The sequence below is a fragment of the Sycon ciliatum genome, chromosome 1 (genome assembly GCF_964019385.1).
Source record: "Sycon ciliatum chromosome 1, ocSycCili1.1, whole genome shotgun sequence".
NCBI classification, from domain to species: Eukaryota; Metazoa; Porifera; class Calcarea; order Leucosolenida; family Sycettidae; genus Sycon; species Sycon ciliatum.
The window spans coordinates 88,502,413-88,529,048 of NC_088643.1; the positions used below are offsets into that span (position 1 = coordinate 88,502,413).

At 47.4% G+C, this 26,636-nt stretch overlaps 3 protein-coding genes and 1 non-coding gene across 4 annotated transcripts; 2 read left to right on the forward strand and 2 right to left on the reverse strand.

Annotated features, from left to right (window-relative positions):
• Positions 1 to 180: 180 nt before the first annotated feature.
• Positions 181 to 8,169, reverse strand: LOC135806233 (mediator of RNA polymerase II transcription subunit 22-like). Its single transcript, XM_065320392.1, has 3 exons — positions 7,883 to 8,169; positions 6,657 to 6,737; positions 181 to 937 (listed from the first exon to the last, which is right to left on the reverse strand). Exons 1-3 carry the CDS (start codon positions 8,000 to 8,002, stop codon positions 737 to 739), a joined length of 402 nt encoding a protein of 133 aa, XP_065176464.1. The 5' UTR covers positions 8,003 to 8,169; the 3' UTR covers positions 181 to 736.
• Positions 8,170 to 8,377: 208 nt separating this feature from the next.
• On the forward strand, positions 8,378 to 21,284 carry LOC135806234 (nose resistant to fluoxetine protein 6-like). The gene is made up of 15 exons (XM_065320393.1): positions 8,378 to 8,844; positions 10,320 to 10,465; positions 11,065 to 11,149; positions 12,169 to 12,298; positions 13,170 to 13,414; positions 14,471 to 14,650; positions 14,973 to 15,066; positions 15,655 to 15,747; positions 16,544 to 16,715; positions 17,765 to 17,844; positions 18,577 to 18,726; positions 18,911 to 19,055; positions 19,935 to 20,136; positions 20,390 to 20,532; positions 20,805 to 21,284. Exons 1-15 carry the CDS (start codon positions 8,616 to 8,618, stop codon positions 20,913 to 20,915), a joined length of 2,205 nt encoding a protein of 734 aa, XP_065176465.1. The 5' UTR covers positions 8,378 to 8,615; the 3' UTR covers positions 20,916 to 21,284.
• Positions 12,973 to 13,045, forward strand: Trnaa-agc (transfer RNA alanine (anticodon AGC)). The gene has a single exon. It is a non-coding gene; the product is annotated as a tRNA-Ala (tRNA).
• Positions 21,211 to 26,133, reverse strand: LOC135806235 (huntingtin-interacting protein K-like). Its single transcript, XM_065320394.1, has 4 exons — positions 25,914 to 26,133; positions 22,492 to 22,547; positions 22,248 to 22,299; positions 21,211 to 21,715 (listed from the first exon to the last, which is right to left on the reverse strand). Exons 1-4 carry the CDS (start codon positions 26,043 to 26,045, stop codon positions 21,617 to 21,619), a joined length of 339 nt encoding a protein of 112 aa, XP_065176466.1. The 5' UTR covers positions 26,046 to 26,133; the 3' UTR covers positions 21,211 to 21,616.
• Between the last annotated feature and the right edge of the window lie 503 nt (positions 26,134 to 26,636).

Below are 26,636 nucleotides of genomic sequence, written 5' to 3' on the forward strand. Positions count from 1 at the left end.
CGACTCCTTGGATAGAGCTATAAAGAGTACATGTACTAGTATTTGTTTACTTGAAAAGAAAAAAAAAAAAACCGTTGCAAGCCAGTCGGTGTCCCCGCGTGCACACACCTTCATGCAGTCCCAGCGTAGAGTGTGTTTTAGTTGACAATTATTAGAATTATTTGGCAGACTACTGCATGCTGCTGGTTCGGAAGTTAGTTTTGGATGGTTTATAAAGTATGGCCTGCGTAGTACTGAATTAAAAATAGTGGTGCAGGGATTCAGATGTGAACATAATAATTATGCACTTCTCTAAAAAAATTACAACAAAATACAAGAACTACTTCATGCAGAAGAAACACACGAGGCATATTTACAGATCAACATACGTGATGTCTCCCTATCCAGCAAATCATTACAATGCAAATGTACACAGCAGGAAATTAGCACACATGTAGCTCAACACGAGAGCGAATGAGAGAGAGAGAGAGAGAGAGAGAGAGAGAGAGAGAGAGAGAGAGAGAGAGAGAGAGAGAGAGAGAGAGAGAGAGAGAGAGATTCACACCTTTGTACAACAGACAGCCATATGCAGATAAAAAGAAGAAGAATACAGTACAGCCATGTGCACTGTATGACTATGTTCATGAATTTGTATCCGGAGTAGATCCAGAGTGCATAACCCCCTACCCCCGTGGCACAGGCAGCTATGCACTTGGTATGAGAAGAGGAAAAAAGCAATGTAAATCAACTGTGCGTGTCAAGAGTGTTCCTGCAGCATCTGCAGGTCACTGGCAAGCAAGTTACGGACTTTCTGCATTGTCTCCTGTGTGAGCTTGTCCATGGCATCCAACCGAGCCTGATATTCAGTGTGTTGCTGGTGCAAGGCTGGTAGATCGTTGAGAATCAAGCATTCCTTGATATCACCAGTCAGTCGTAGCAAGGCCTCACTAGCACGGACCTAAAACATGGAAACACACAACATTACAGTAGCAGAAGCAGGAAGGTTACATAATTATAGCAAGCGTGAATATTATACACATGACATTCAAAGACGGATTCAATTCACGGGATCCATGTGCAGTTGAGTAGCGGCAAAGAAAGAGAAAGAGAGCGAGCGAGCGAGCGAGAGCTGTGGTGTACCCGTGTACATCGTACATATTTGCACTCTCATGTTTCTTATTATGCTACTGCATCTCCTTGCATGGACGTGCGTACAACCTTACAGCATACTACTCATACTATGCATGCATGTGTGTACTCCGTGCCCATAATCGACAGTGCATGTCTCTTGTTGCTGGTCAGTCTTTCCTTGGTAGTTTCCTGACGAGTCGTCCTCTCTGTCCTTCGTTGCATTATTCTATTTCAATATAACTAATCATCACATAGACTTGATGATACCACATGGCGCAGTGAACAGGATCTTGTTTTAGTAGCAGTTTCCATTAGTCTTTCTCAGTCCTGGGTCTTGCTAGTACTTGTACCTCTGGCGTTTCGTCTCTCAAATATAGTGAAATAATTATTTGAAATTTCCGTTTCGGCATGGCGGAATCAGACACACCAGTACTCAGCCCTGACATTGCTGCCCTCACCCAGCTCATGAGACAGCAGATGGAGACCGCCGCCACCCGCGAGCACCACCTGACACAGCTCGTGGAGCGAACTTTGAGGAGCATTTCTCAACCTCCACCACCGCAACGTCCACCCCCAGCCCCACCGGCACGAGATCATGTACCTGCGGCGAGACCAGTTTCGGTCGATCGCCCTATGTTACTTGCCTCTGCCTCTCTCGCAGAGTTTGCCGCATGGGAAGGTCTTTGGCGGGACTACGCCCGGTGCCAGCACCTGGATTCCCAGGACAATGCCACCAGAGTGGCAACGGTTCGTCAGTGCCTGGACGAGGACCTCCGGAGATTTCTTCGTGAGGGCACAATTCCTCTGGCTGACAACCACGACGACGACGATCTCATCAAGGCTGTACAGGCATACATTCGCGGCCAGCGTAACCCTCTGCTGGACCGGATCGCCTTCTATGCCCGCCAACAGCAGCATGGAGAGTCCTTCGATCAGTACCTGACTACCCTCAGGGAGATCCACAATTGCTGCGATTTCAGCGAAGCTGCACTCTGCAATTTCTGTTCAAGCCGAGTATGCCGCCAATGCCAGCAGGGACAGCGTACCAGGTACGACGAGACCATGCGTGATCGCCTGGTTACTGGCATTCTCGACACGGAGACACGCCATAAGCTCCTTGCCACTACCGATCTAACGTTGGAGAAGGTCATTAAATTGTGTCGAGCGGAGGAGGCAGCCTCTCGGACGAGCAGCAGTATCCCCGGCACTAGCTCCGTCAATGCTGCTCGGAAAACAAATTATCAGCGGTCAAAACACGGCAATAACCCGCGACAGCAACAGGCGTCCGCCACGCCATCGCAATGTCCGAATTGTGGTCGCACTCCCCATGCCAGCAAGTCGCAGTGTCCTGCACATGGCAAAAAGTGTAGCGGCTGCAAGATTATTGGACATTTCCAAGCGGTGTGCAGAAAATCCCGCAAACCGGCTGACCAGTCCTCGCAGCGCACGCTGGGACGACTACAGCTCCGCCGCGCTCAGTGTGATGCATCTCCTACGGTGCCGGTCGACACGCAATTGTGCACTGAACCTGACGCTACCTCCCTGGAATGGATCCCCGATACGGGAAGTGACATTGACGCTATTGGCGTCGATCAGTTAGCGCATCTCGGTGGTTTTGTGGAGAATCTGGCCACAGACCATGATAATGTGCATGCTGCCAATGGTGAACGTCTCGTTTCAGCTGGCAAGATCTCTGCCACCCTCACCATTGGCTCGCTCAAGCATGATAGCACCATCCATGTGTACCGTGGACTGCGTGAACCCCTGTTGTCACGCCAATCGCTATACGCCTTAGGCCTCTTACCAGACGGCTGGCCCAAGCAAGTTGCGCGTGTTTGTACCAGCAGCACACCACCTCCAACGGCTCCCGTTGTGACGACCGGTCTCGTGAACAGACCTGACCCTAGCAAGCTGGCGCAGATCCGTGCTGACCTACTGCGAGAGTTCGCAGACGTCTTCGACGACACGACATTGAAACCCATGTGTGGCAAGCCAATGGACATCATTCTCGAAGATGATGCGAAACCTCACCGAGTCTACACAGCTCGTCCTATCGCACATGCCTACCGTGAGCAGGTGAAAACCCAGCTCGACAATATGGTTGAGGAAGGCATCATCGAGACAGTGTCAGAGCCGTGCGACTGGTGCCACCCCATTGTTGTAGTCGACAAGAAGAATTCTAGTGAGAAACGTCTGACTGTGGACCTTCAGTCTCTCAACCGACAAGTGAAGCGTCCCACCCACCCCATGCAGAACGCACGTGATGCTCTCTCTGGCATCGGCACAGCCCGATGGTTCACCAAGTTTGACGCCCGTCATGGCTATTGGCAGGTGCCCCTGTCTGAGTCTGCCAAGTCTCTCACTACGTTCATCACGCCGTGGGGTAGATACCGATTCTGCCGGAATCCACAAGGTCTTGTGTCCGCCGGCGATGAGTACAACCGCCGCACCGACGCAGCTTTCGACCGTTTGACCCATCTCATCAAGGTGGTGGACGACGGCCTCGTTCACGATGAGTCATTCTCGGACCATGTCGCTCACGTCCGTGCCGTCCTGACCCGTGCACGCGAACACGGAATTACTCTCAGTCAAAAGAAGTTTGTCTTCGCCGCTCCTGAAGTCGAATTCTGTGGGTTTCATGTGTCGTCCAACGGATACACCGTGCCAGCTGACAAGACATCGGCTCTTCAGCACTTCAACCTACCCACCAATCGTACCGACCTCCGTTCCTTCCTCGGTCTGGTGAATCAGTGTGGAGAATTCACCCCACGGATATCCGAGCTCGCAGCTCCGCTACGTCCGTTATTGAAGACCACGAATGAGTTCGTGTGGGATGATGTCCACACCGCGGCTTTCAACGCCACCAAGTCTGAACTGATATCGCCGCCGACTCTCTCGTACTACCGTCCTGGTGACGACCTTCGGCTAGAGACCGACGCCTCTGCCCTGAACGGACTTGGGTTCGTGTTATGGCAACGCCAAGATAACCAGTGGCGCATGCTGCAGTGTGGCAGCCGCTTTCTCACCGACGCAGAGACACGTTATGCCGTCATAGAACTGGAGTTACTTGCTGTGGTTTGGGCTGTCCACAAGTGCTCCCTCTTTCTGTCCGGCAGCCGATTCGATTTGTTCACTGACCACCGTTCATTGGTCCCGATTCTGAACAAGTACACCCTGGATCAGATAGAAAATCCACGTCTGCTACGCCTCGCACTGAAGCTCCGGTCGTTTCAACTCGTCGCGCACTGGCGCAAGGGCAAAGAGAATGCGTTTGCTGATGCACTGTCCCGTAACCCGGTCGACAAGCCGACCAGTGAGGAAGAATTCGGTGAAAGCTCAACGCTCTCAGCACCAGCCATCAGAGCATGTCTCCGCCAGGACGAGGATGGCCGAATTGCAGACCTCCGGCACTGCGAGCTCTTGGACGCTGCCCGTGCCGATGATGACTATCAGGCCCTTCTCCAAGCCGTTCGTGAAGGTTTCCCTGATGATCAGCGCGCCGTCCACTCAGCTGTGAAACCGTACTTCACTATCCGCGAGCATCTTTCAGTCGACGGTGATCTTGTCCTGAAAGGCCAACGTGTTGTGGTCCCGCGTACCCTCCGCCCACGTGTGCTCCAGGATCTTCATGCCTCCCACCAAGGCCTCAACCGCACACAGCGTCGAGCTCGACAAGTCGTATACTGGCCACACTTGTCTAATGACATCGCCCAAGTCGTTCGCAGTTGCGAACAGTGTCGCTTGCACGCTCCGTCTCAGTGTAAGGAACCGATGCGTGTCACCGCTGACCGCCGTCCCACCCTGCCATTCCAGTCAACCAGTGCCGACTTATTTTCCTGTCAAGGTTGGGAATACCTGGTTTACGTCGACCGTCACACTGGCTGGCCTTGCATTGCCAAGATCGGCCGCACTGCATCTTCTGCCGATGTGATCCGTGTGTTCCGTGGCTGGTTCGCCGACGTCGGTGTCCCCAGCATCCTCACCACTGATGGTGGTCCGCAATTTTCATCACGTCGCTTTGCTGAATTTTGCACCCGATGGCAAGTTCAGCACTCCACGTCTTCACCTCATTATCCTCAATCTAATGGCCATGCCGAAGCCGCCGTGAAAGCGATGAAATCACTTGTGTTGAAGACCACGTCCGACGGTAACTTGGACGTCGATGAGTTCAGACGCGCATTGTTAGAATGGCGCAACACCCCCCGAGAAAATGGTCAGAGCCCAGCCCAAGCACTGTTTGGTCGACCATTGTCCTCCTTCGTGACAGCTCATCATCTCAGCTTTGCTCCTGATTGGCAAGCAAAAGCCACCGATGTTGACAAGCGCTCTGCCGCTCAGTCTGCCACCCAAGAACAGCATTATGATGAGTCTGCCAGATCACTGTCCCCACTTCGCATTGGCATGCGGGTTGACATCCAAGATCCGCGCACCAAACTCTGGCGCACCACCGGCGTGGTCGTCGCCATTGGTCGCAACCGGGACTATATGGTGAAGTTACCCAGCGGCCGTGTTTACTGGCGCAACCGTCGCCTTCTCAAGCCTGCCCCTGCCGTAGCCCCTCCTGCTCCGCCTGCAGACACCTCCCCGGCTGAGCCCGCAGCACCGCAGCAGCCTTGTGTGCAGCAGCCTCGTCGTAGCCAACGGTCTCGCCAGGCACCAGAGCGTTTGAACATTTCGTCCACAGCATCTAAGTCCTATGCTTGACTCTACCTACCTGTACCTCACACTCTTGCTACAAGTAGTTGGTATTGGTATCACGCTTCATTAGTGTTTACTTTCTTTTCTGTCACTTCTGTTTTCTCCTTCTCATTTATGTGAGATAAACAGCTCCGATTTTTCGCTTGTTTATCTCAGAAGGGGCGTGTGGTGTACCCGTGTACATCGTACATATTTGCACTCTCATGTTTCTTATTATGCTACTGCATCTCCTTGCATGGACGTGCGTACAACCTTACAGCATACTACTCATACTATGCATGCATGTGTGTACTCCGTGCCCATAATCGACAGTGCATGTCTCTTGTTGCTGGTCAGTCTTTCCTTGGTAGTTTCCTGACGAGTCGTCCTCTCTGTCCTTCGTTGCATTATTCTATTTCAATATAACTAATCATCACATAGACTTGATGATACCACAAGAGCGAGACAGAGAGAGAGAGAGAGAGAGAGAGAGAGAGAGAGAGAGAGAGAGAGAGAGAGAGAGAGAGAGAGAGAGAGATGCGAGACACGTGAGGGCAAAAACTAATCAGCAACACCTTCCAATCACCGGTCAGCGTCCAGTAAAGTTACAACATCGGCACAAAATCAACACGAGGATAAGGTGACTCCTAGCTATTGGCTGACTGTACAGCGTGTACACACAGTCTAGTACATGTAGAGAGCTGGTCCCTCATGAATAAAGTAGCACTGCGTTCAAGGACACAGTCTAGTGTTCGTGTCTTTGGCTTGTGCAGCAACTGGACCAACTTTATCCACGGCGACAAATTAAATTTCACATGGCAGCACTGCAATAGGGTAGCACAGTGACAAAGCAGTACAGCAATACATACCATGTTAGATGCTCTGACTTGCATCTGCTGCTCACTGTGTTCCGCACTGACATTGTCTGCAATCTGACTTTCATCCTCAATCTGTGCGTGCACGTGAACACAAATTACAAAAAAACATGAACAATGGCTGTTGTTGTCAAGGGCAAACTCCAGCCATAAGCTGTTGACTGTCGAATCACATCAGGTGCACACCCAGCAACCAGGACCAGTGAATGCTATTTCCAGTCAAATGATCCTGGATAAGGAGACCACCTGGTAACAGAGACCACGTTTTGAAAGTCACGTCTCGAGCAGTCGTTTTACACAGGTTTTACTGCACCTCCAAGCGCCGTAAAAGCCACGCTTGTGCAAAAGTGATTTCTTGTTTACGGGCCAGCAGCTATAGAGCACACTACCTAAATGACGTCAAGGCCGTGCAGTTACACCCGCACAAAACGCAAGACCAAAAAGTTCAACAACCACACCTAACCTACCGTTCATGAGCTCAAGCAGATCAAGGAAAACCGGTACGGTAAATTGAGAAACTGTGTTGTGAATGCAAGGACACAGTCTGTGATGCAGGCAAGAAACAGTTACCCTGACATTGTAATGTAGGCACTGCACCACACGCACCACACCGTGACTGTTAGCATTTCAACCACAGTTTGACAATCACATGACCACCAAAAATGGATAGCGGACCAGAAAGCTAGCGATGAGCACCCCCCCCCCCCCCCCCCGAACAAGATACCGCACACACACACACACACGCACACACACACATCCACATGCCCTGATAGCGAACAAGCTATGTTAGACATAGCTACTTGTGCTAGGATTACACCATTCCGCAGCGTGCAAGGCTGCCGAATACTCACACCACACACACACACACACACACACACACACACACACACACACACACACACACACCACACACACACACACACACACACACACAGATACACGCACACACACATATACACGCACACACACACACACCATGTACCATGTGGCACGTATACACCCGTACCGTCGCAAGAGACCGCAAATCTGTAAATGCACTGGATGTGCACCCACAGATTTTCTCTTATACATGTACTGTTATAGCTGCGATAGCACACGCGGCGCGGCGCACACACACATACACATACACACCACACACACACCACACACACAAACACACACACCACACACACAAACACACACACACACACGCACGCCTTCAACCATGGGTTCCTACTGACCTTCGCTGATTTGAGAATGGCCGTGAAGTTGTCAAGAAGTGATTTTATAGCTTCACGAAGTCGGTTGGTCAAATGTACTTCGTCCAACTGAGACGCACCAGTACGAGTTGGCCTGCTCATCGCTCACTACACAGTGCGTCTCCCGCAAAGTCTAACTGATTGTATCACAGAGTCCTCTCATTTCCATATCCACATAAACCACATTGTACTCCCAAGAAAACAATATTCCTATCACACTGTTTGATCAGCTCGTACGATCGTAGCACATAATCATTGGAATTGATTTTTTGAACACACGATTGTACTATTTATTGTGATGCAGAATCTTCAAGATAAACGCAAGATGAACAGGAGTAGTCAAGGTAACGCGTGGTGGCGCTGCAAAAATCGTATGTGCACGTGCCACACAAACACCAGTTTTGTGTTGTGTGTACGTAGACTACGTGTGGTTCCTTTTTTCCTGCTTTTTCATCACTCGCAAAACTCAAAAGCCCGCAGTGTCATGTTTGAATCTTCTTCAAAGCAAGTTAGTTTTGGCCTTGGATGTCAAGTGTCAGTGTCTACTCGGCGCTCACCCTGTGCTTGTCGTTCAGTACTTATAGAGAATGGGTTCCGATTCATCCCTTTCTTTGCTTCGAGAGTGAGTTTCCTGACACGTCCTTCTCTATGTAGCCTTTCTTTCTCGGGACGTTTCCTCTGAGGAAAGCTACCCTAGTTCAACTCCAACTCCAGCATGAAGTTCTTATTATTGCTGTTTGGCGTGTGTTGGCTGCACACGACCGGAGCGTTTCTCGCGGAAATGTTCCCGCGAGATGGAAGAAAATGGCCATATGGCCAGCCCAAAAAGCTTGAGTATCGGAATTTGGTGCCAGTTAGCTTGAGTGACGATTGTTTGAAAGCTATCAATGAGTCTGCGTTCTTGCCAGGACTGAAACATTTGAATCACTCCAAGCTTGATGTCAGTAAGTCGGGGGAAGATTTGTTGCAATTTTGTTTCTTGCTCTTCAAGTATCAACTGCTAGAACGGCAGTACATGCACATGGTTTACCCCACAACTAGGCACAGTCAGACCTCGCTTAACCGCACACATCCGTTTTCCACAAAAAGTATCTGGATTGGCGAGGGAACCGGATAATCGAACACACATACTGTATGTACAGTCAACTTCGCTAATAACGACTGCGGATATAACGACAATTCGCGAATAACGACAGAATTTCCATGCCCAGAGCAAAGTCCCATCCCACTGTAATACATATAATGAGACTTCGGGTATAACGACACTTCGCGAATAAGGACACCTTTTTGATGCCCCGCCGAGTTTCGTTATAAGCGAAGTTGACTGTATGCATGGCATATGCTGTAAATCGGTAACCAAATTTTTTCTTCCGGATGGCAAGGGATCCGGATAAAAGAGGACCGGATAAGCGAGGTCTGACTGTACTGGACTCAGAGACACTGGTCCAGTCATTTGCATCAGTGCAGTGGTTAAAGCACTGAAGCATTTCAACCAATCGGTTTTTCCCATGCAATGTTTAGAAGAGGGAAGAATTGTAGGGTGTGTCGACCAAACTAGGAGAGGAAGACGAGATTATGAAGCTTGAAGAGAGAGAGAGAGAGAGTGTGTGTGTGTGTGTGTGTGTGTGTGTGTGTGTGTGTGTGTGTGTGTGTGTGTGTGTGTGTGTGTGTGTGTGTGAAAGAGAGAGAGAGAGAACAACGTTTGGATTAGATATTCGAAATGCGAGGGAGAGCATGCTCATCGCTACCGTTTCGTCTTTTCTGCGCTTCTTGTTTCTGTACATGTACATGTACTAGTAGTACCTTTTTCAGGAAGGGTAGGGGGGGGGGGGTGCGGCTTGTCAGTGGTCTGCCCCTGGAGATCCAGTACCCAGCTAATTGCCCCGACCTGGTGCAAGTACGGAGCATACTCATTGCGGCATAGTATGTCGCGAGAGGAGCCTACCACTTGCTCGGCCGCATGGCTATCAGCTGCCCATGCATAGGACGAAGTGAGTAGCACTCAAACAGAATGTGCGCACCTCGCTGACTGCGGGTGACTTGGTCGTTGTACAGCCTTACGGCGTAAGGACGTGTCTGCTGCGAGAGGGAGTGCAAGCCTCAGTCTGCTCAGCCTCCGAGTTTACCAACTCTCTCTTGTGGGGCAAACCGAGTCTGTTCCAGGTCAGAAAAAAGCTTAGCGCTGGCCGCCTGCGACTTGAGATCATGTGTAACAACAACAACGGTCACGTTTAGCTATATTCAGACTCGGGGCATGCTGGTCCATTGCTGGAACGATGAAAAGGGGGAATAGGATGATGGGCTGCATCCAGCTTCCTGTGGATGTTGAGTTATCCATAGGTGTGCTGTGCTTGTGTGAATGCCCAACACTCGTAAAACACTTGCCACCAATGTAATTGTTTGTGTGTGTGTGTTTCAGTGTTGGATTCGGTGGGCAAGCCCGGCGCTGGTCTCCTCTCTCGCAACTTCCTCTGGTACGGCAGCTACCAGCAGTGCACAGAGCTCACCGGTACCAAGTACTGTCTGAATACCATGATTGTCAATGGAGATAATCTGGGAATCAAGGTGCGTAACCGGTCATACAGGAACTACTGTAGTAGGCGAATGTGCTCAATAAAGTTATCGCATGTTATATATCGTAGTACATTGATTTTAGACCTGAGCGGATAGCTACAGTGTGTTTCAAAATATTGACCTCTAGACTTTTTCATATTTTGGTTCAAGCTTTTTGAGAAATTTCTTCGGGATAGTGCTCGGGCAATTCCCTCGATTTTTTCACAATAGATTTCTTACCAATTGAATAACGAACGCCCAATTTCGGGAAATTTTATGCACAAAGGGATCACAGATTTTATGTGGCATAGATGCTAGCCTAGCGGTTTTTTAAACCAAAGGTCTATACTTTTGAAATACACTGTGTCTAATTCAAGTATGGTCAGGTGTACAGTATGGGTAATAGTAATATCAGCATCTACATGTCTCATTACATCTCACAATATGTGGGCCCCGTCCCTGCTCAGCCAAGGATTCAATTTAGTTTGGAATTCTAACTTTGGATGGAAGCCGGTTGTTCTGGAACTTGGTTTTTGTTCTCAACCCTTTACCGCTTGTACGCGTATGTTCAAATTTGATAATATTTGTTCTTTGGTTCGTTTGTGATGCAGCCGACTAAGGCAGAAATAGGAGTGTGTATTCCAGATATCTGCAATGATGATGATGCCATCAATTTTCTTTGGTCTCTGGAGGCAGGTGAGCTGCGACACAATCATTTCTGCGCACATCAGTTTGGACTGACTCTACTCTAGAATATTTTGCGTGTACATCATGTACTCAATTACTAGCTGAGTGCATGATGTACAGTGTACTAGTACTAGTAAATGTAGGATATTCTAGTAGGGCTGAAACGATTATACCGAATAGTCGAGTACTCGTTTGATAACTCTAACGATCAAGCAATCGTTTAGATTACCGATTACGATTATTTTGCGTTTTTTAAATTTGTGTCCAGAAAGTACTGTAAACCCTCGTTTTGTGAAGTTTGAATCAGTTTCCGCTGGGAGTATGCAGTTGCCAGGGGTATGGTTCATGTTCTGAGGTTAAATTGACTTCAAAACTGCCATGTTTCGGAGCTACCCTTTCACTAATGCAGATTTGTTGGTATTATGAAGGCATAGTTTGTGGAAACAGTGTAATGTTTGCACAGAATTATGACTCTATTTGCTAACGATTATAATCGATTACTCGATCGTTAAGCTAAAGAGTAATCGATACGTGAAAATCCACGATCGTTTCAGCCCTATATTCTAGAGTACATAATTCTAGGATATTCTAGAGTAGAATCACTACTGTACTGTGTAATGTTACTCAGGGTCAGCTACGGTGAGGCCCCCCCCCCCCCCCCACACACACACACGCACACATTGTCTGGGCACGTTGATTGTTGTGCTCTCAATCTGGCCCAAGAGAGGAGTCCTGGCTGTTGGTCATGCACCATACAACATGTGTGTTGTACACACAATGCACACCGCATAGTCGATCTTTACTCCTGTCATTTAGATTTCCAAGCAGCAACTAGCGGGCATTGAAGTAATAGGGAAGTGTTGGCCGCCATGGCCTTCGCCTGTCTCCTAAGTAACACATCCACTTGTACTTTGCCTTGCAGCAAACCAACACAGTGCTTTCTGCATTGACATTGCTTGTATTAATGTCTCTAATCCAGCACTTGTTCTGTATGTCTTGTTGACTGGTATCCGCGGCATCTTGTGTAGTTGTTCCCACTCGGTGGAAGAAGGCATATGCTGCACTGGAAGTGTACATACTTGCTTTTGTCGAGAAAAATGCTACAAACACTGTATGTGAGACGGAACAGCCCCTGGAGAAACATTCTATAGCTGGTCTGTAAGTTTTCACGCTCACACGTGTGTACATATGTAAATGTGTTGCATAGCACAACCTTGTCGGGAGAGGGGGAGCTTGTCAGCTCAACCTACAAGGTTACCAACTCTCTCTCTCTCTCTCTCTCTCTCTCTCTCTCTCTCTCTCTCTCTCTCTCTCTCTCTCTCTCTCTCTCTCTCTCTCTCTCTCTCTCTCTCTCTGACCAGCCGCGCTGGTTTCAACTCAGAAAAAAGTGGAGTTTAGCTTTGGCCACCGGGGACTCGAATCAAGCGTGATAGCTATGGTCACGCTCCGTGATGAATCGTACTCGGGGTGTGACACATGTATGATGTATGTATGCGCATGAAGCTGGATCACTTTGTGAAGAGGTCATGGGCTCCCCAAAAGTATGCAGCTCACTCTGGGCATAATATTAGGTGTGCCGATGTCGAAAACTCGCATGTGATACAGTGTTGTAACTTGATGTGAGTTTTGCGATCTGATTTCTTGGGAGTTTAAATGTGAGCTGTTGATAAATACAGCATGAATACTAGTATAGTATGCCTATTTCAGTCTTGGGAGGTGTTTCCCCCACAACGCTGGTGTCTGGGTAGATGTTGAACCTGTTGTTGATGGTGTGAGTTTACATAGGCTGATGAATAGAATGTCATGCTAGTTTTTATTGTGAATCCTGAGCAGGGGGACTAGCTCACATGGTAGAGCGCTCGCTTAGCATGCGAGAGGTACCGGGATCGATACCCGGGTTCTCCAGGCAAACTTTTTTTGTTTTACTAGTATTTAAAGTTTTTTAAACTCATAGGTGACTGGACATGTGTATGGTGTGTGTGTGTGTGTGTGTGTGTGTGTGTGTTTATCCATGCATTGCGACACACAGTGTTGTGTGTAGCTGCATCATCGTTCTCTTGTTGACCGGATCTATTGTCGACTGGTACATGTCGCAGCCACTGCCTATCCCATCCTCGGCGGGTTGGATGAAAGGAGGCCGCAACATGTTTACCTCTCAGCGCACTGCCACACAAGCTCGCAACATTAACGACGGCGACGAGACGGACCCACTGATCCGTGCATCACCGGCTATGGGCCTTCTCAGCTCGCAAGTGCTCAGCTACCCAGACAGACGTAAGCCTCTAACGTTGTATAGTGGAGTGTTCTTCTTCACCGCCCTTTTCACCACTACTTTGCAATGCTATTGCTTGTTGTGCGTGTACATGTAGCTGTTTCTTGCTTGATTTTGTGTGGTATTATCAATTGCTTTTGTCTTGGGGGTGTACTCACAGGTCCTGAGTGCTTCTTCATTACCAGCATGCATATGTACATACATGTACAATGCATTCATAAATACCATACGCCCTGTTGAATAAATCAAATAAAAATATTGATTTATTCAGCAGGGGCTTGTTAATGTTTAGCAAGCCTGAAAAAGCTCCTCCTCAATGGAAGTTAAATCAGTACTTGTAGTTGTTACTTGTCATAATGATTGGAATACGGAAATCAACGTGGGTACAAACTTGTTGAATTACTGGTTGAACTAAAAGATCGCTTGGACCCTCACATTGGACCAATCACCTACTGAAGTATTTACCAAGGGCACCGAAAAATCACATGTGTACAGTCCATTTCAAAACTATAGACGCGTACCTAGGCAAAAACCGTTATGCCAGCATCTATACCACATAAAATCTGTGATCACTTTGTGCATAATTTTTTCCAAATTGGGCGTCTGTTATCCAATCCTTTAGAAACTATATGAGAGTAATTGTGGAGCGATCCTGAGCAATATTCCGAAAACTATTCTCAAAAAGTTCCAGCCAAATTTGAAATATTTCAAAAACCCTACGCGTCTATAGTTTTGAAATGCACTGTAGAAAGTGCCTTACCTCAACACCGGTTTACTGATCTCTTTACTGTGCTTGCAAACCAAGTTCAATGTTTTGGTATAGAGTGCTTGATTACCCGTTAGCATGCAATGCGGCTGTCCCAATTTTGGAGTGAGTGCAACACAGAGATGAAGACCTCAGTTAGGAGCTGGTGTGACCGCTAGGTACAGTGAAAGAGGATATCTGGCACTGTCTGTCAATGTCACAGTGTGCATCCCTTATGTGTATGCCCTGTACACTTCTGGTGTGAAAGCTCTCTCGCGATGATGTTGTTGTTGTTGTTGTTGTGCTGGTTCAGATCGGGATACGTGGTACAGCCGTGCCCTGCGCTGCTTCTCGTTACAGCGCAATGTGTTGTTTGTTCTTGACCCGAAGCACAACACCGGCACTGTCCCCTGTCTACACGGCATACGTGTATTCAGCATGGCCTGGATCATCCTCGGCCATACCTACTTATGGCCACAGTTTGTAGGCTGCTGTAAGTGTCACACTCGATGGTGTCTACGGTGCACATGGGGATGACTACTTTGAGAGTGATATAATTGTTCAGTGCAGTGTACGGTCAAAGTCATACTTTTTTAAGTTTTTATATTAGTATACACCTCTGTGAGAAGGCAGTGAGTGCTCCGGAAAACGAAACAGGTTTTGCACACTGTGCTTACTCAGGCGAGCGATTTGTGTGTGTGTGCGTGTGTGTGTGTGTGTGTGTGTGTGTGTGTGTGTGTGTGTGTGTGTGTGTGTGTGTGTGTGTGTGTGTATGCTTCTACACACGTGTGCGCTTGCATGTGTGATGAGTGCAGCCAATCTTCGAGAAATGTCCATAATGACGTCGCAGATTTCGTTTCAACTTGTGCTGAACAGTACATTTGCTGTGGACTCCTTCTTCGTACTAAGGTAATGCATGCATGTGGGTACATGTGGGTCCTGAGGTATTGCATGCGTGTGGGTACTGATGTCATTGAGTCACTCGGTTTAGAGTGTAGACCATGCCAGCACATGTACATGTGTTACCACATTGATACAGGGACAGGACTCCATCTCTCAGTGTCATATGACGGCTCAGAACCCGGTTGCGTGTGGCCGTTTCCACGTTGGACTAGAGTAACAAGCCAACTCCTCTTTTCAATGGCTAGGTCAGCCATGTCTAGTCTCTGTAAGGTGAATTAAAAAAAGCTGGTAAAACGGATGCCACGACGAGCTTTTCGTCTTGGAAGCAGGATTTTATCTCTATTCAAATAGTGAAATGTGCAGGGGTGCACTGATCACGCATGTTGTAAGATGGTCTTATTATAGCAACTGTGACAGGTTTTGCCAGAACTGATTATTGCTATACGATATGGATGTTTTGTGGGAGATTTGAAGAAAAACTGTAGCATTGGGCTAGATCTGTCCTCTTTGCTCCCTGTGTCTGTGGTGGCACGTGTGTGTGTGTGTGTTTGCATGTGTGTGTGTATGTTCACATGTGTGGCCATGCATTCACAGTGGGATGCTTGTGATGTTCTGGACACTGAGGCGTGTGGGCAATGATGGCGGTACATTCTCGGTTGTCAAGTTCTACGCTCACCGGTTCTTGAGGTCAGTTTGTGTTTTGCTTGTTTGCATGTGAGCCATTGGGTATGTGGAAGTGCGCATCTTATTCCTTTGAATTTGCTGCTTGGCTGTGGGCATTTCTGAATCATACTGGATACAAGATCGGTACCATTTTTCAAGCATACAGTCCCACTGTTGCTCTGCTGGTGTGCGCCGGAGAAGACATTCTGTCACGCCTTTGCCAGGATACCGACCGGGGAAAAAACTGACCACCACGAGAAGCATTGGAAGAGGATGGTCTCCCAGACAGTATGGGTGAACGCTGGCGACGCTTGTTCCAAGAGCTGACGGCTTTGTTCAATGCTTCTCGGAGCATTTATTTAACGCTTGCTAGAATTCTCTGTCCACTCTGCACTCCACTCGTTGCGCACACATCCGCACACTCACTCATACGTGTACACCACTACTGAACACGTCAACATTGCCAGTGGGGGCCACCACGGTGCAAAGACAAAAGATCATTACGAGGTTCAAACTTATCTCGTTTATCTTGGCTGCTGTTGCTCCTGCTAAGGACTCACAAAGGTGAGAAAGAAAAGACCAAGGAAATAGAGTTTGAGCACGGGCAAATCTGGCACATGGAGATGTGAGAAAATAAAGGTATCTTGGGAATTCTCATTATTTTAGCTGGAAAGAGATAGATGTCAGGCCGAACATACACACTGGCACAGTGAGCCGGAACCTCTGCGGTGCAACCTGGATAGTGCACGGCACAGTGGTGTTTTGAAGTGAGGTGTGAGCCTGTTTCTGCTCTTCTTGCCATGGTTGCGTGTGCTGTCAGGTTGACACCAGCCTACATGTTTGTGTTGATGGCGTGGACAACGCTGGCGCAGTACTGGGGTGAAGTACCCTCATGGAAGAGTAACATGGAAGATCACCGCATGTGTGAGCAGTACTGGTGGACTAACCTTCTCTACATCAATAACTTCTATCCTCCACACTTGAAAGGATCCGTAAGTTGAAGATTCTGCTACCGATATGCCCTATTGTGCTAGGCTTACTCCTGGTCTCGCTCGGCTGTCGCTGATCCATACTCTGCTTACTCCGCTTTATGGTTTGAGCTTTTTCTATTTAATGTGCAGCATGACTTGTTTCTTGCCTATTATAGTTGTAGCTGGGAGCACTATCCTTCGAAGTGTTGCGCGGGGTAGAAACAGATCCGAGTTGGATGAGTATCAAGCTGTAAAGTACCAATGCATGCCTCTGCTGTTTGATATCTGTTCCCTACTTTCTATCATTTACTTACGGGCTGTGTTGTCTGTATGACTGTGTGTGTGTGTGCGTGCGTGCGCGCGCGCGCGTGTGTGTGTGTGTGTGTCACTGTGTGTGTCACTGGTGTGTGTGTGTGTGTGTGTGTGTGTGTGTGTGTGTGTGTGTGTGTGTGTGTGTGTGTGTGTGTGACTGGTGTGTGTGACTGGTGTGTGTGACTGGTGTGTGTGACTGGTGTGTGTGACTGGTGTGTGTGACTGGTGTGTGTGACTGGTGTGTGTGACTGGTGTGTGTGACTGGTGTGTGTGACTGGTGTGTGTGACTGGTGTGTGTGACTGGTGTGTGTGACTGGTGTGTGTGACTGGTGTGTGTGACTGGTGTGTGTGACTGGTGTGTGTGACTGGTGTGTGTGACTGGTGTGTGTGACTGGTGTGTGGGTAGGTGTGTGGGTAGGTGTGTGGGTGGGTGTAGGTGTGTGGGTGTGTAGGTGTGTGGGTGTGTGTGTGTGGGTGTGTGTGTGTGTGTGGGTGTGTGTGTGTGGGTGTGTGGGTGTGTGGGTGTGTGTGTGTGTGTGACTTTTTGGATACCAGGCTAAAAATAGTGGCGGTCAATTCATCAGCCTTGCAAGGTGTTGAATGGTGTAATCCCAGCACAAGTTGCTATGTCTAACATAGCTGTTCGCTATCATCGCTTCCGCGATGGGCATGTCTGAGGTGTGTGGATGTGTGGGTGTGTGACTGGTGCATGTTATGCTGTGTGATTGTATGTAACTGCTGTGTGTGCTGTCTCACAGTGCCTTGGCTGGACTTGGTACTTAGCTCTGGACATGCAGTTCTACATCATCAGTCCACTGGTCATCATGGCTGCCTACAGGTTAGCAACACCTCACTCCTCAGCTACAGTTCTGGCTAATCATACCCACTGTTGTACACAGTTGTTTGTTTAGAGAATAAGGCTGCGTTTACACGGAGACGAAACGAAACGGAACGAAAACGGGCTGGCCTCGAATCGTTTTCAAACCGTTTACACGAGAACGGCAAATCGTTTTGAACCGTTCACACGAAAACGGAAAACGGGCGATCAGGCTGGAGTTAGCACTTGCTGGCTTGCCGCAAGGGCGGGAAGTAACACGTTAGTTGGAGTTGGTACGCGCTGGTGGTCGCAAAGGTCAGGTATTTCCCGCGAAATATAGTCCCGCGCGGAATGGTTTCCATGACCGCGCTCCGTTTCCAATCGTTTTCACTGTTTTCACCGTTTACACGAGAACGAAAACGTTTTGAAAACGTTTCAAAACACTTTGAAGTGCGTTTCCATTTCGTTCCGTTTAGGTATCGTTTTCGGGCGTTGCCGTGTAAACGATAGTAGTAAACGCAACGATTTCGTTCCGTTTAGGTCCTACTTCGTTGTCGTGTAAACGCAAATCGTTTTCAATCGTTGTCGTGTAAACGCAGCCTAATAGAGATGATATTCAAATGTATTGTTATTTCTGTAGATGAACCTTTCAGGCTTCCAGGTTGTGGATGGTCATTTTTTGACACTGTCAAGTATGACTGTGTCTTTTTTCATATCTTGTGTTTCTCTCTTGTCTCTGCACATGTGTCATAGGTTTGGTACTGTGGGCCTGTCTGTGACTGTTGCTATTCTGATGAGTGGCAGCCTGATAGCCACCGGTCTCATCGTACGGATCTACAATTTTAGAATCGATGGTTCCCAACTGCTCATCAACGACATCTTTACAGATGAGTTTACGAACGGGTGAGTGAGTACCCTGCCCTACTTGTTATTGTCTGTTGTTTGTGGAGATTCACTCTCAATCTGGCATGATGCGTTTCTCCCAGTTCTGTATGTGGTTGATAAGTTCTACCAACCAGCCAATGATGTTATTCAACAATGACACCTTGCCTACTTCGATTGTGTTTTTCTGTTTTGATTCATTCAGTGCAATGGTATCCACAGCTCGTGACTCGTATCCGTCGAAAGTCTTTGACAAGCCCTACTGCCGCATTGCACCCTATCTTGTCGGTCTCTGTATTGGTTTCCTGGTTCGACGACTTCCGTCAGTCAGCACAACTACCTTCTCAAAGGTTCGCTGTATGAACCTTGCTTTCCTCTCAATTCTTTAGCTAATATTTCTGTTGTTTGCGCAGCTGTGAAACATGTGCGCATGCACACACACACACACACACTTGTACTGTACTTGCTCACTGCCAAAACTGGTCACGTGGGTCTCCCCGGGAGAGGGGAGAGAGACTCCAAAGGAATCTTGGAAAGATGACTCAATTGGCCATTGAACCACCCAACGGCCAACACCCCCTGAAATCCCCAAACTAGGGTGGACTTGAAATGATCCCACTTATGGGCTCACCACACCTCAGTAAGTGGGTGAGGACAAGGTGCAGAACACACACACACACACACACACACACACACACACACACACACACACACACACACACACACACACACACACACACACACACACACACACACACACACACACACACACACACTTACTAGTACTTCGGGAGTACGGGGCAGGGGCTTTACATGGCACTGCAATAGTCACCATGTCAATACAGTTTAGTGTGGAAAAAAGATCCAAGCCTGTTTATAGCTTTATGTTGCTTCATGCTTCTATGTTGTGCTTGGTCCAGTTGCAGTCCATTTCGAAAATAGAAGCAATCAGTTTTTTTTTACAGAAAATGCATGAAGATAGGGGAACTCGAAAATGGAATTACAATGACATAGGTCTTGTTTTGGTCTTGGATTTGCTCTGCTCTGCTCTTATGAGCATTGGGCACTCTTCCCAGCCGGAGGACTTCTCCTAGATGTTGCTTGTAGATATGGCTGGCAATGTTTTGTTTTTTCTTCACGGTTTTCAGTGCATGTGCCATTGTATGATGCGATACCCTAACATGTACATACCCTTACCGTAGGCTTGCATTTGTCTTGTTTGCATGCAGGCTCCAGCAAGGTGGTTTGCTCTGCTTGGCTGGGCAGTTGCTCTTGTCTTGCTACTGGCTCCTGTGTATGGCCTGTACGGGACGTATCGCAGGGAAGATCAGCTGTCCAGCTTGGCGACGATCTTCTACTACACGTTCTCGCGGCTCTCCTGGGCGCTGGGTGTTGGATGGCTGGTGCTGGCATGCTTTGCCGGCTATGGAGGTATGCTGTACTAATACTAGTAGATTGTTGTGTGAGCAAGAATCAACCGTGCTTATTTACGATTCACAGGACAAGAACAATTCGCACAGGCGTATGCCACGTATTCTCCCCAGCTTCTGTGGGAGCTGGGGAGAATGTGAACGAGGTGAGCCAAGCCTGGAATAAAACACACTGGCTGCCAGTTTTGCAGTGATTGCGTTGAGCCATTTCATATTGAGGTAATTTGCACTTTTCTGCATTGCTGTGGATACAGGGTACATCAACAGTTTCTTCTCCCATGGCATCTGGCTACCGCTGAGTAGGTTGACGTTTGCGGCGTATCTGACTCACCCGATCATGCTCTATCTGCTGTTCCTCGGCCTGGAAGTTCCTGTCTACTATACCAATGTATCCATGGTGAGTACAGGTTGATCTAGTCAGTGGCATATCCAGAATTGTTGTTCTGGCGTACATGTACTTCTTGACGTAGGTGCATTTCTGTTTTTCTGTTTTCTCTGTTGTTTATGTACTTTTGGTGTTACAACTTACATGTACAACAACTCTACTGTTCTAGGGGAGGACCTTATTTTAGAACAGGTCTTGCATTTTCACTATGCTTGACTTCATTCCCCTTCACTCTTCAGATCATATGATATTTTTAACGTGTATGTATGTGTGTGCATTTGTAGGTTGCATACTATCTGGCAGCCTTAGTGGGATCTTACACGGCCGCATTCGTGCTTAGCGTCTGTGTGGAGATACCGTTCGTTGAGCTGGAGAAACTGCTGGTCAGCAGGTAGCTGACTCGGCTGACGATATCCGATGACCGCCTTGATGTACCGCTATATTCTACTACCCTTGAGTGAATACAGTCAATCATTTTCTTACTATGTTTCATACTGATCTAGTCCAATAGCTTTTTAGTCCCCGCATTTTCTAGACTCTAGTTCCATGCCACCTCATATTTCGCTCTCCCAATCCAGTATTCTCTCACAAAACACTAACAAACTTAGATGTCTGCTCTATACAACACATGATTTCCCATTGCAGGCCACAGAGATATCCATAACCACAAAACATTCAGAACAACAAGGATAGAGTCAATACTTGAGAAGGATTTATGATTTGTTTTGAAAATTCTAAAATTATGAAGTGTATTTTGTGTTTGACGGTTGGTGTCATGTTGTCTCTCAAATACTTTAAGTAGCAAAGCAAGATGCATTGTTCATACTTCAGAACAGCAGCAAACGTAATACAGGGATGCAAGACTTGCCAGCGCGCGCCTACTAGTCTGGTTTGAGATGAAGATGGAAGTGCATGACCATGGGGTGCATACTGTATCAAAGCACTGCCTGCAGTGGCAGTAGCAGTAGCAGTAGCACTCGTTTGGGTGAAAGGCAATATCTCAAGGGAGCAGCGAGCAGGCTTGAACAGAGAGCAGAGCAACATCAAGCGAAAGTAGCGGTCTGTTTCCACAAAGGCAGGGTAGCAGAAACTCAACTCAACCATTCACAAGAGCTGTCAGTGCGTTCACAACATTGCCATCATGCAATCGTAGTGTTCTCTCCGCCACGGGCTTGGTCACTTCCATTTCGCTCATCTATACGGAAACAAGCAACCACAACAACAGAAGCAGCAAACTCAAGAGTCTGACTGGAGCCTCAGTCATTCAACACACTACAGAAGATTACAGATGAGTTTCACATTGAAGTAAATACTCAATTTCTGGACAGCTAGTTGTTTCGACCTCAGGTCAGGTCTCACCAGCGGAGGCTATGGGCCTTAAAAAACACCCAGTCAGAAAAAATGAATACCTTCTTGCAAATGAGAAATGAATACCTTCTTGCATGATGAGAAGAGAACAGTTTGGATTGAATGAACAATGGTCCTTGGCAGTTGAGAATCATGCTCTTGGACATGTGTGCGTGTGTGACTCTACTACAGCCAGTGCTGGTCCGGAAGCACATCCTCATGGATAAAGCAACACTGGCGTCTAATTGCACACCAAGTTGACGTGTCCAGAAGAACACGCTACATGTCTACTTATGGCAGTGACTCCCAGCAGTTCTCAAAACACTTCCGTTGACATACACAGAGATATGAACATGCGCCAATACACAATTAGATCTTACGAGCAGTGACACATCGTCTTTCGAGATACTGACTTTTGCCAACTTGCGCTCCCTTGAAAGCACGAGAAGAGTACAGAAACAGGATCAAGAGAGGCTTCAAACAAAAACAGTAGTGAATTTTCAACACATATTTCAGTGCAGCAGGTGGAATGAAATGAACAACAGCACATGCACGTGTCATGTTCCAAAGCAATAGTAGCTGTACACAGTGCCATTCAGGCACATTTGGTAATAGTATTCTTACCGCTCTGCTTTCTCAGCAGCTTTCTGATTTCGGCTAGCCGTTAGTTGAGTCACGAGCTGCACATGCACACACACGCACGCGTACAGTGGACACGCACAAACACATACACAATGATTAAGTGCATGTACATTTGTCTTCTGCATTTCAATATAAAGCGTGTTCACTGTGTAGGTTACAATCCGACCAGCGCTGAACTACGCAAAGAACAGCAATGGCTCAATCTGCCACACCAAGACCACAAACCCTGCTTGAACAATGCCAAAGTGGTTACATAGTCTTTCTGAAACATATTAGGATCTTATCTATAACTTTGAATGCTGGCAGTGTGCGAGTCGATATGTTGGTAGGACTGTTCAACACCTGAACGTACGTATCAAACACCATACAGGCATACGCCACTTCACATCCTTCCAAAGTGTGCGCGGCAGGACAGACCTAAACAACGAGTACCTGCACAACAGGAGAAATTACTGCCACTGCTTGCTCTGCCGCCGTTGGCGAAAAAAGGGTGTGGGTGTGGCAAGACACGGAGGGAGCTGGTAACTCAGACTTCATTGCAGCCCTCGGCGGCTCCATTGCCGTTGTTGTGTGTGGGGGGAGGAAGGCTGTGGCGGAGGTGGTGCCACCGCGTGTAGCTCCTGCCATTAACCCCACCCCTGATCTTCCGCCTCCTAGGCCTGTGGCAGCGAAGCATGCCCGTGGCAGGCCAAGCAAAACACCCACAGTAGCACTAACAGCAGCGAATCACACACACCTTCCTTCTACGTCGACCGCACCAACACCCGGATCGCAGCAAACTAAAATAACAGTACTTACTCCGTTTCTTGTCTCACTATTTTATGCCGTGGCCGTCATGGGTATGGGATAGTTGCAAGTGTTAGAAACTATTTTAAAAATAGTGATAACACTGTCTTTCTGGACACACAAATCTGGCTTATAAATTCACTAATTTGTCAGTGAATTTATAAGCCAGATCTGTGTGTCCAGAAAGACAGTGTTATCACTTTGAAATTGTTCAAGTAATGCTGTGTGGTCTTCGTGTGGAAGAGTTTGGCCATTGCTGTATTATTACAAGTTGCATCTCGTCGTATTGTATGCTCGCCAATACCATAATATTGCCTCACATGGTTGCCTACTTGCTATCACTTCACTCTTATCTATTCAAGCCATTTGGCATAAGCGAAGTCGCGGACTCAGCCTTCCGCTGGGTCACGTAGACGTGAACATGCAATCATTCTTTGTAATGGTTGTATCAGAATAGAAGCTACGAGATTAGCTGGGCAGGTAAGGAGAGCGCATATGCCTTCTCCAACACCACAAAGTGCTGCAACCTCTGTATAGCCAAGAAGTACCACATCCTTGCATCAGATCGCAGCGCCCTCCCTCAACAAGCGCAGAGAGATCGTGTCGAAGTGTCGCCATGCTGCAAAGTAAGTTCCTGCTCAGTGAACAAGATGGTGTGTCTTAATATCTCACGCTTAGCCCACCGAATACACACATGAAATTCCTCACTCTCGCATGCATACATCGCTGCTTCCGTTATATTATACAACCGGATCTTGGCTGTTCAAGCATTATCAGTTTTGTGGTGATTGCCCAAGGGCATGAACCTAGTATTATAGGGTATTCCGACTACAGTCAACTGAGACCACATTTCTACGACTCGTGTTTGATCGGCGATTGTAGATTTGTCATTCGGAACACGACTGCATCACCATGGAAATTCAAGTCCAGACGTGATTTTGGCCGTAGTCTGAATAGCCTACTTGAGTACTTGTATAAGTTACAATGAAGACGCAATGTGCTCTGCGACGTGTGTGTGTAATGGTAACAGGAGTACATTACCTCAAGAGTGTGCAACTCCTGATCTCGGACCTATGAGTGTTGCAAGGCGAGCTGCCTGCATTACGTAGTGAAATGACGATCCAGCTGCCTGGATTTGAGTTTTCCTACGGTTTAGCAACGATTTCAGGTGGAATACAGTAACTTCACATGCGAATGCCTGTGCGTGACAAATCACATACAAACCATCCGAAGTCTCTGAGGAAAGCGGATTTGGAAGCCGGAAACCGTAGCAGATCAATAATGACGCGATGGCCCACAGTCCGTGGCTACGTAATGCCCCGCCAGACCCCATATGCAGAGTTGCATATTCTTAGGGTTTAATACGTACGAGTACATGTACTCCTTGATCACAACATAATACTGTACAGTCAAACCTCTTTAGGACGAACACCAAGGGATCGATGATATTACGGAGGATTAGCAAGACGAAATTCGCGTTCGCGTTCGCTCTCCAAGGAAAGTCGAACTCAGTGACGGAATTCGCGTTATGAGAAGGATTAGCAGACAGAATTCGCACATGCATGACGTTGACACGACGTACATTGCGTACAGACAGTACAGCGTGGTAAATTTATGACTGCCCTGACACGAATCCGCGATTCGTGTTCCGACTACTTTTCCGAACGAAAAATGCGAAAGTACGCAATCCAGTTCGCGAACTCAAAAATGTTTGCGAACGCGAACGCGAATTTCGTCTTGTTAATCCTCCGTATTTGTTCGCAATAACGGGAGTTCTTCTTATCCGTATGTTATTCCCAGTGAATACACAGTGATTTATCCAATGGAGTTAGGAATACTAGTTTTTCTTAAGAAAACATTTGTCTTATCAGTGTTCGTTAGGACGAACACTAATAAGGCAAACTTTCCGTTAGTACGAACTAGGGCCAATCCTATGGTTGGTCAGGCATCAATTCAAGTCAAAATTATTCGTTTACGACGAAATTCTGTACAGCGAACTTTCGCGAAGACAAACTATTTTCAAGTGTGATTTGAACAAAATCAGTGTGGTCATGTACAATGTAGTACGAACTTTCGGTCCATGAGCGTGCGCTGGCTGCCTTTTTTCTCTTTTTTTCAATAGTCGGGGCCATATTGTACGTACAGTGCAAATTGTTTTCAAGCGTGGTTTGAACAAAACCAGAGCGTTGTGCGAACTTCCGGCACAGTCGTGATTCAGTGCACATTGTCATTGTACTTACCTGTTTCTGGCTTATGCTAAGAATAAAATGCTTCCCATGTACCACAGCATGCACCTTCACATAAATTCAATCCATAATATGATATGCATATCGATTTTCTTGTGAGATCTGGATAAGAAGAACTCCCGATAAGACAAACAAACTTGTTCAGTCCCTTGAAGTTCGTCCTAACGAGGTTTGACTGTGCATGTAATATGTACCTCGTACATTTGCTCTGCACATTTCAGTATCAATAGCAAAGTGCTGACAATATGCAAAGCCAAGTAACATACAGACACAGTTGGCACAGTTGACATGCGTAGTGCATGTCTTCTCGTAAAGTATTTTCACATCAATTTCCAAAGGAAACACAATGATATTTGAATAGAACATCCCTACCTCTTCGATTCCTTCAGTATTTCCGTCAATTTCTTCAACATAATCAGTCACCCTTTCGAGATCTGCTGCCCCATCGTCGTGTTTCTTTGCAGCTGGTTGCGCATCAGCACCTTTTTTACTTGCGGACGCCATTGCCTTCTATCTTCGCAACAAACACAAACTCACTGCAACTCTCGCCAACAAAAGATAATGAAAGCTAGCTGGCTAACCAAAAAGCCGGGTAGATTTTAGAGAAAAAAAACTACAAAAAGGCTCATGACATGCAGTACGCGAGCAGTGCACGTGCACATGATTATTATGCGTGTGGTGATATCTGGACATCTGGTATGTGACGTAACAAGCGCATGACCTTCACTGATTTCGATGTGCTCAAAAATCAATCAACGCGATCGGGAGAGAACCGCGCTCATCTCTCTTGTCTTGACGATCGAGTTTTGTCTTTTGAGAAGAGAAAATAGATGGTAGCATGTAGTGCATATTTTCCAAGGATTTGATAGTTCGTAAAAGTCATCCAGATCTTGATGTGTGTTTGTTGAAACGCGTAAACAACATCGTAACTTAATGCTAGTGCCTTCCTTATGTTGGCCACAAATTCAGTCTTGATGGATTCCTACTGAGTTGAACTCAACATGGAGAACAAGATCTGCAGTGTTCCCTTCTGTCATTCAACTTGCAGTGGGAAAGACCATCATCCACTGGTGAAAACCCTGTGCGATTTTCCTT

Coding starts and splice junctions, on each gene's coding strand:
- LOC135806235 (XM_065320394.1), bottom strand. CDS start 26,045: ATGGCGTCCGCAAGTAAAAAAGGTGCTGATGCGCAACCAGCTGCAAAG. Junction 22,300..22,491: donor GCTGCTGAGAAAGCAGAGCG/GTAAGAATACTA, acceptor CGTGCTTTCAAG/GGAGCGCAAGTTGGCAAAAG. Junction 21,716..22,247: donor AAGACGATGTGTCACTGCTC/GTAAGATCTAAT, acceptor GTTTCCGTATAG/ATGAGCGAAATGGAAGTGAC.
- LOC135806234 (XM_065320393.1), top strand. CDS start 8,616: ATGAAGTTCTTATTATTGCTGTTTGGCGTGTGTTGGCTGCACACGACC. Junction 13,415..14,470: donor GCTCAGCTACCCAGACAGAC/GTAAGCCTCTAA, acceptor GTGCTGGTTCAG/ATCGGGATACGTGGTACAGC. Junction 17,845..18,576: donor GTCATCATGGCTGCCTACAG/GTTAGCAACACC, acceptor CATGTGTCATAG/GTTTGGTACTGTGGGCCTGT.
- LOC135806233 (XM_065320392.1), bottom strand. CDS start 8,002: ATGAGCAGGCCAACTCGTACTGGTGCGTCTCAGTTGGACGAAGTACAT. Junction 6,738..7,882: donor CCATTCTCAAATCAGCGAAG/GTCAGTAGGAAC, acceptor GTGCACGCACAG/ATTGAGGATGAAAGTCAGAT. Junction 938..6,656: donor AAGTCAGAGCATCTAACATG/GTATGTATTGCT, acceptor TCCATGTTTTAG/GTCCGTGCTAGTGAGGCCTT.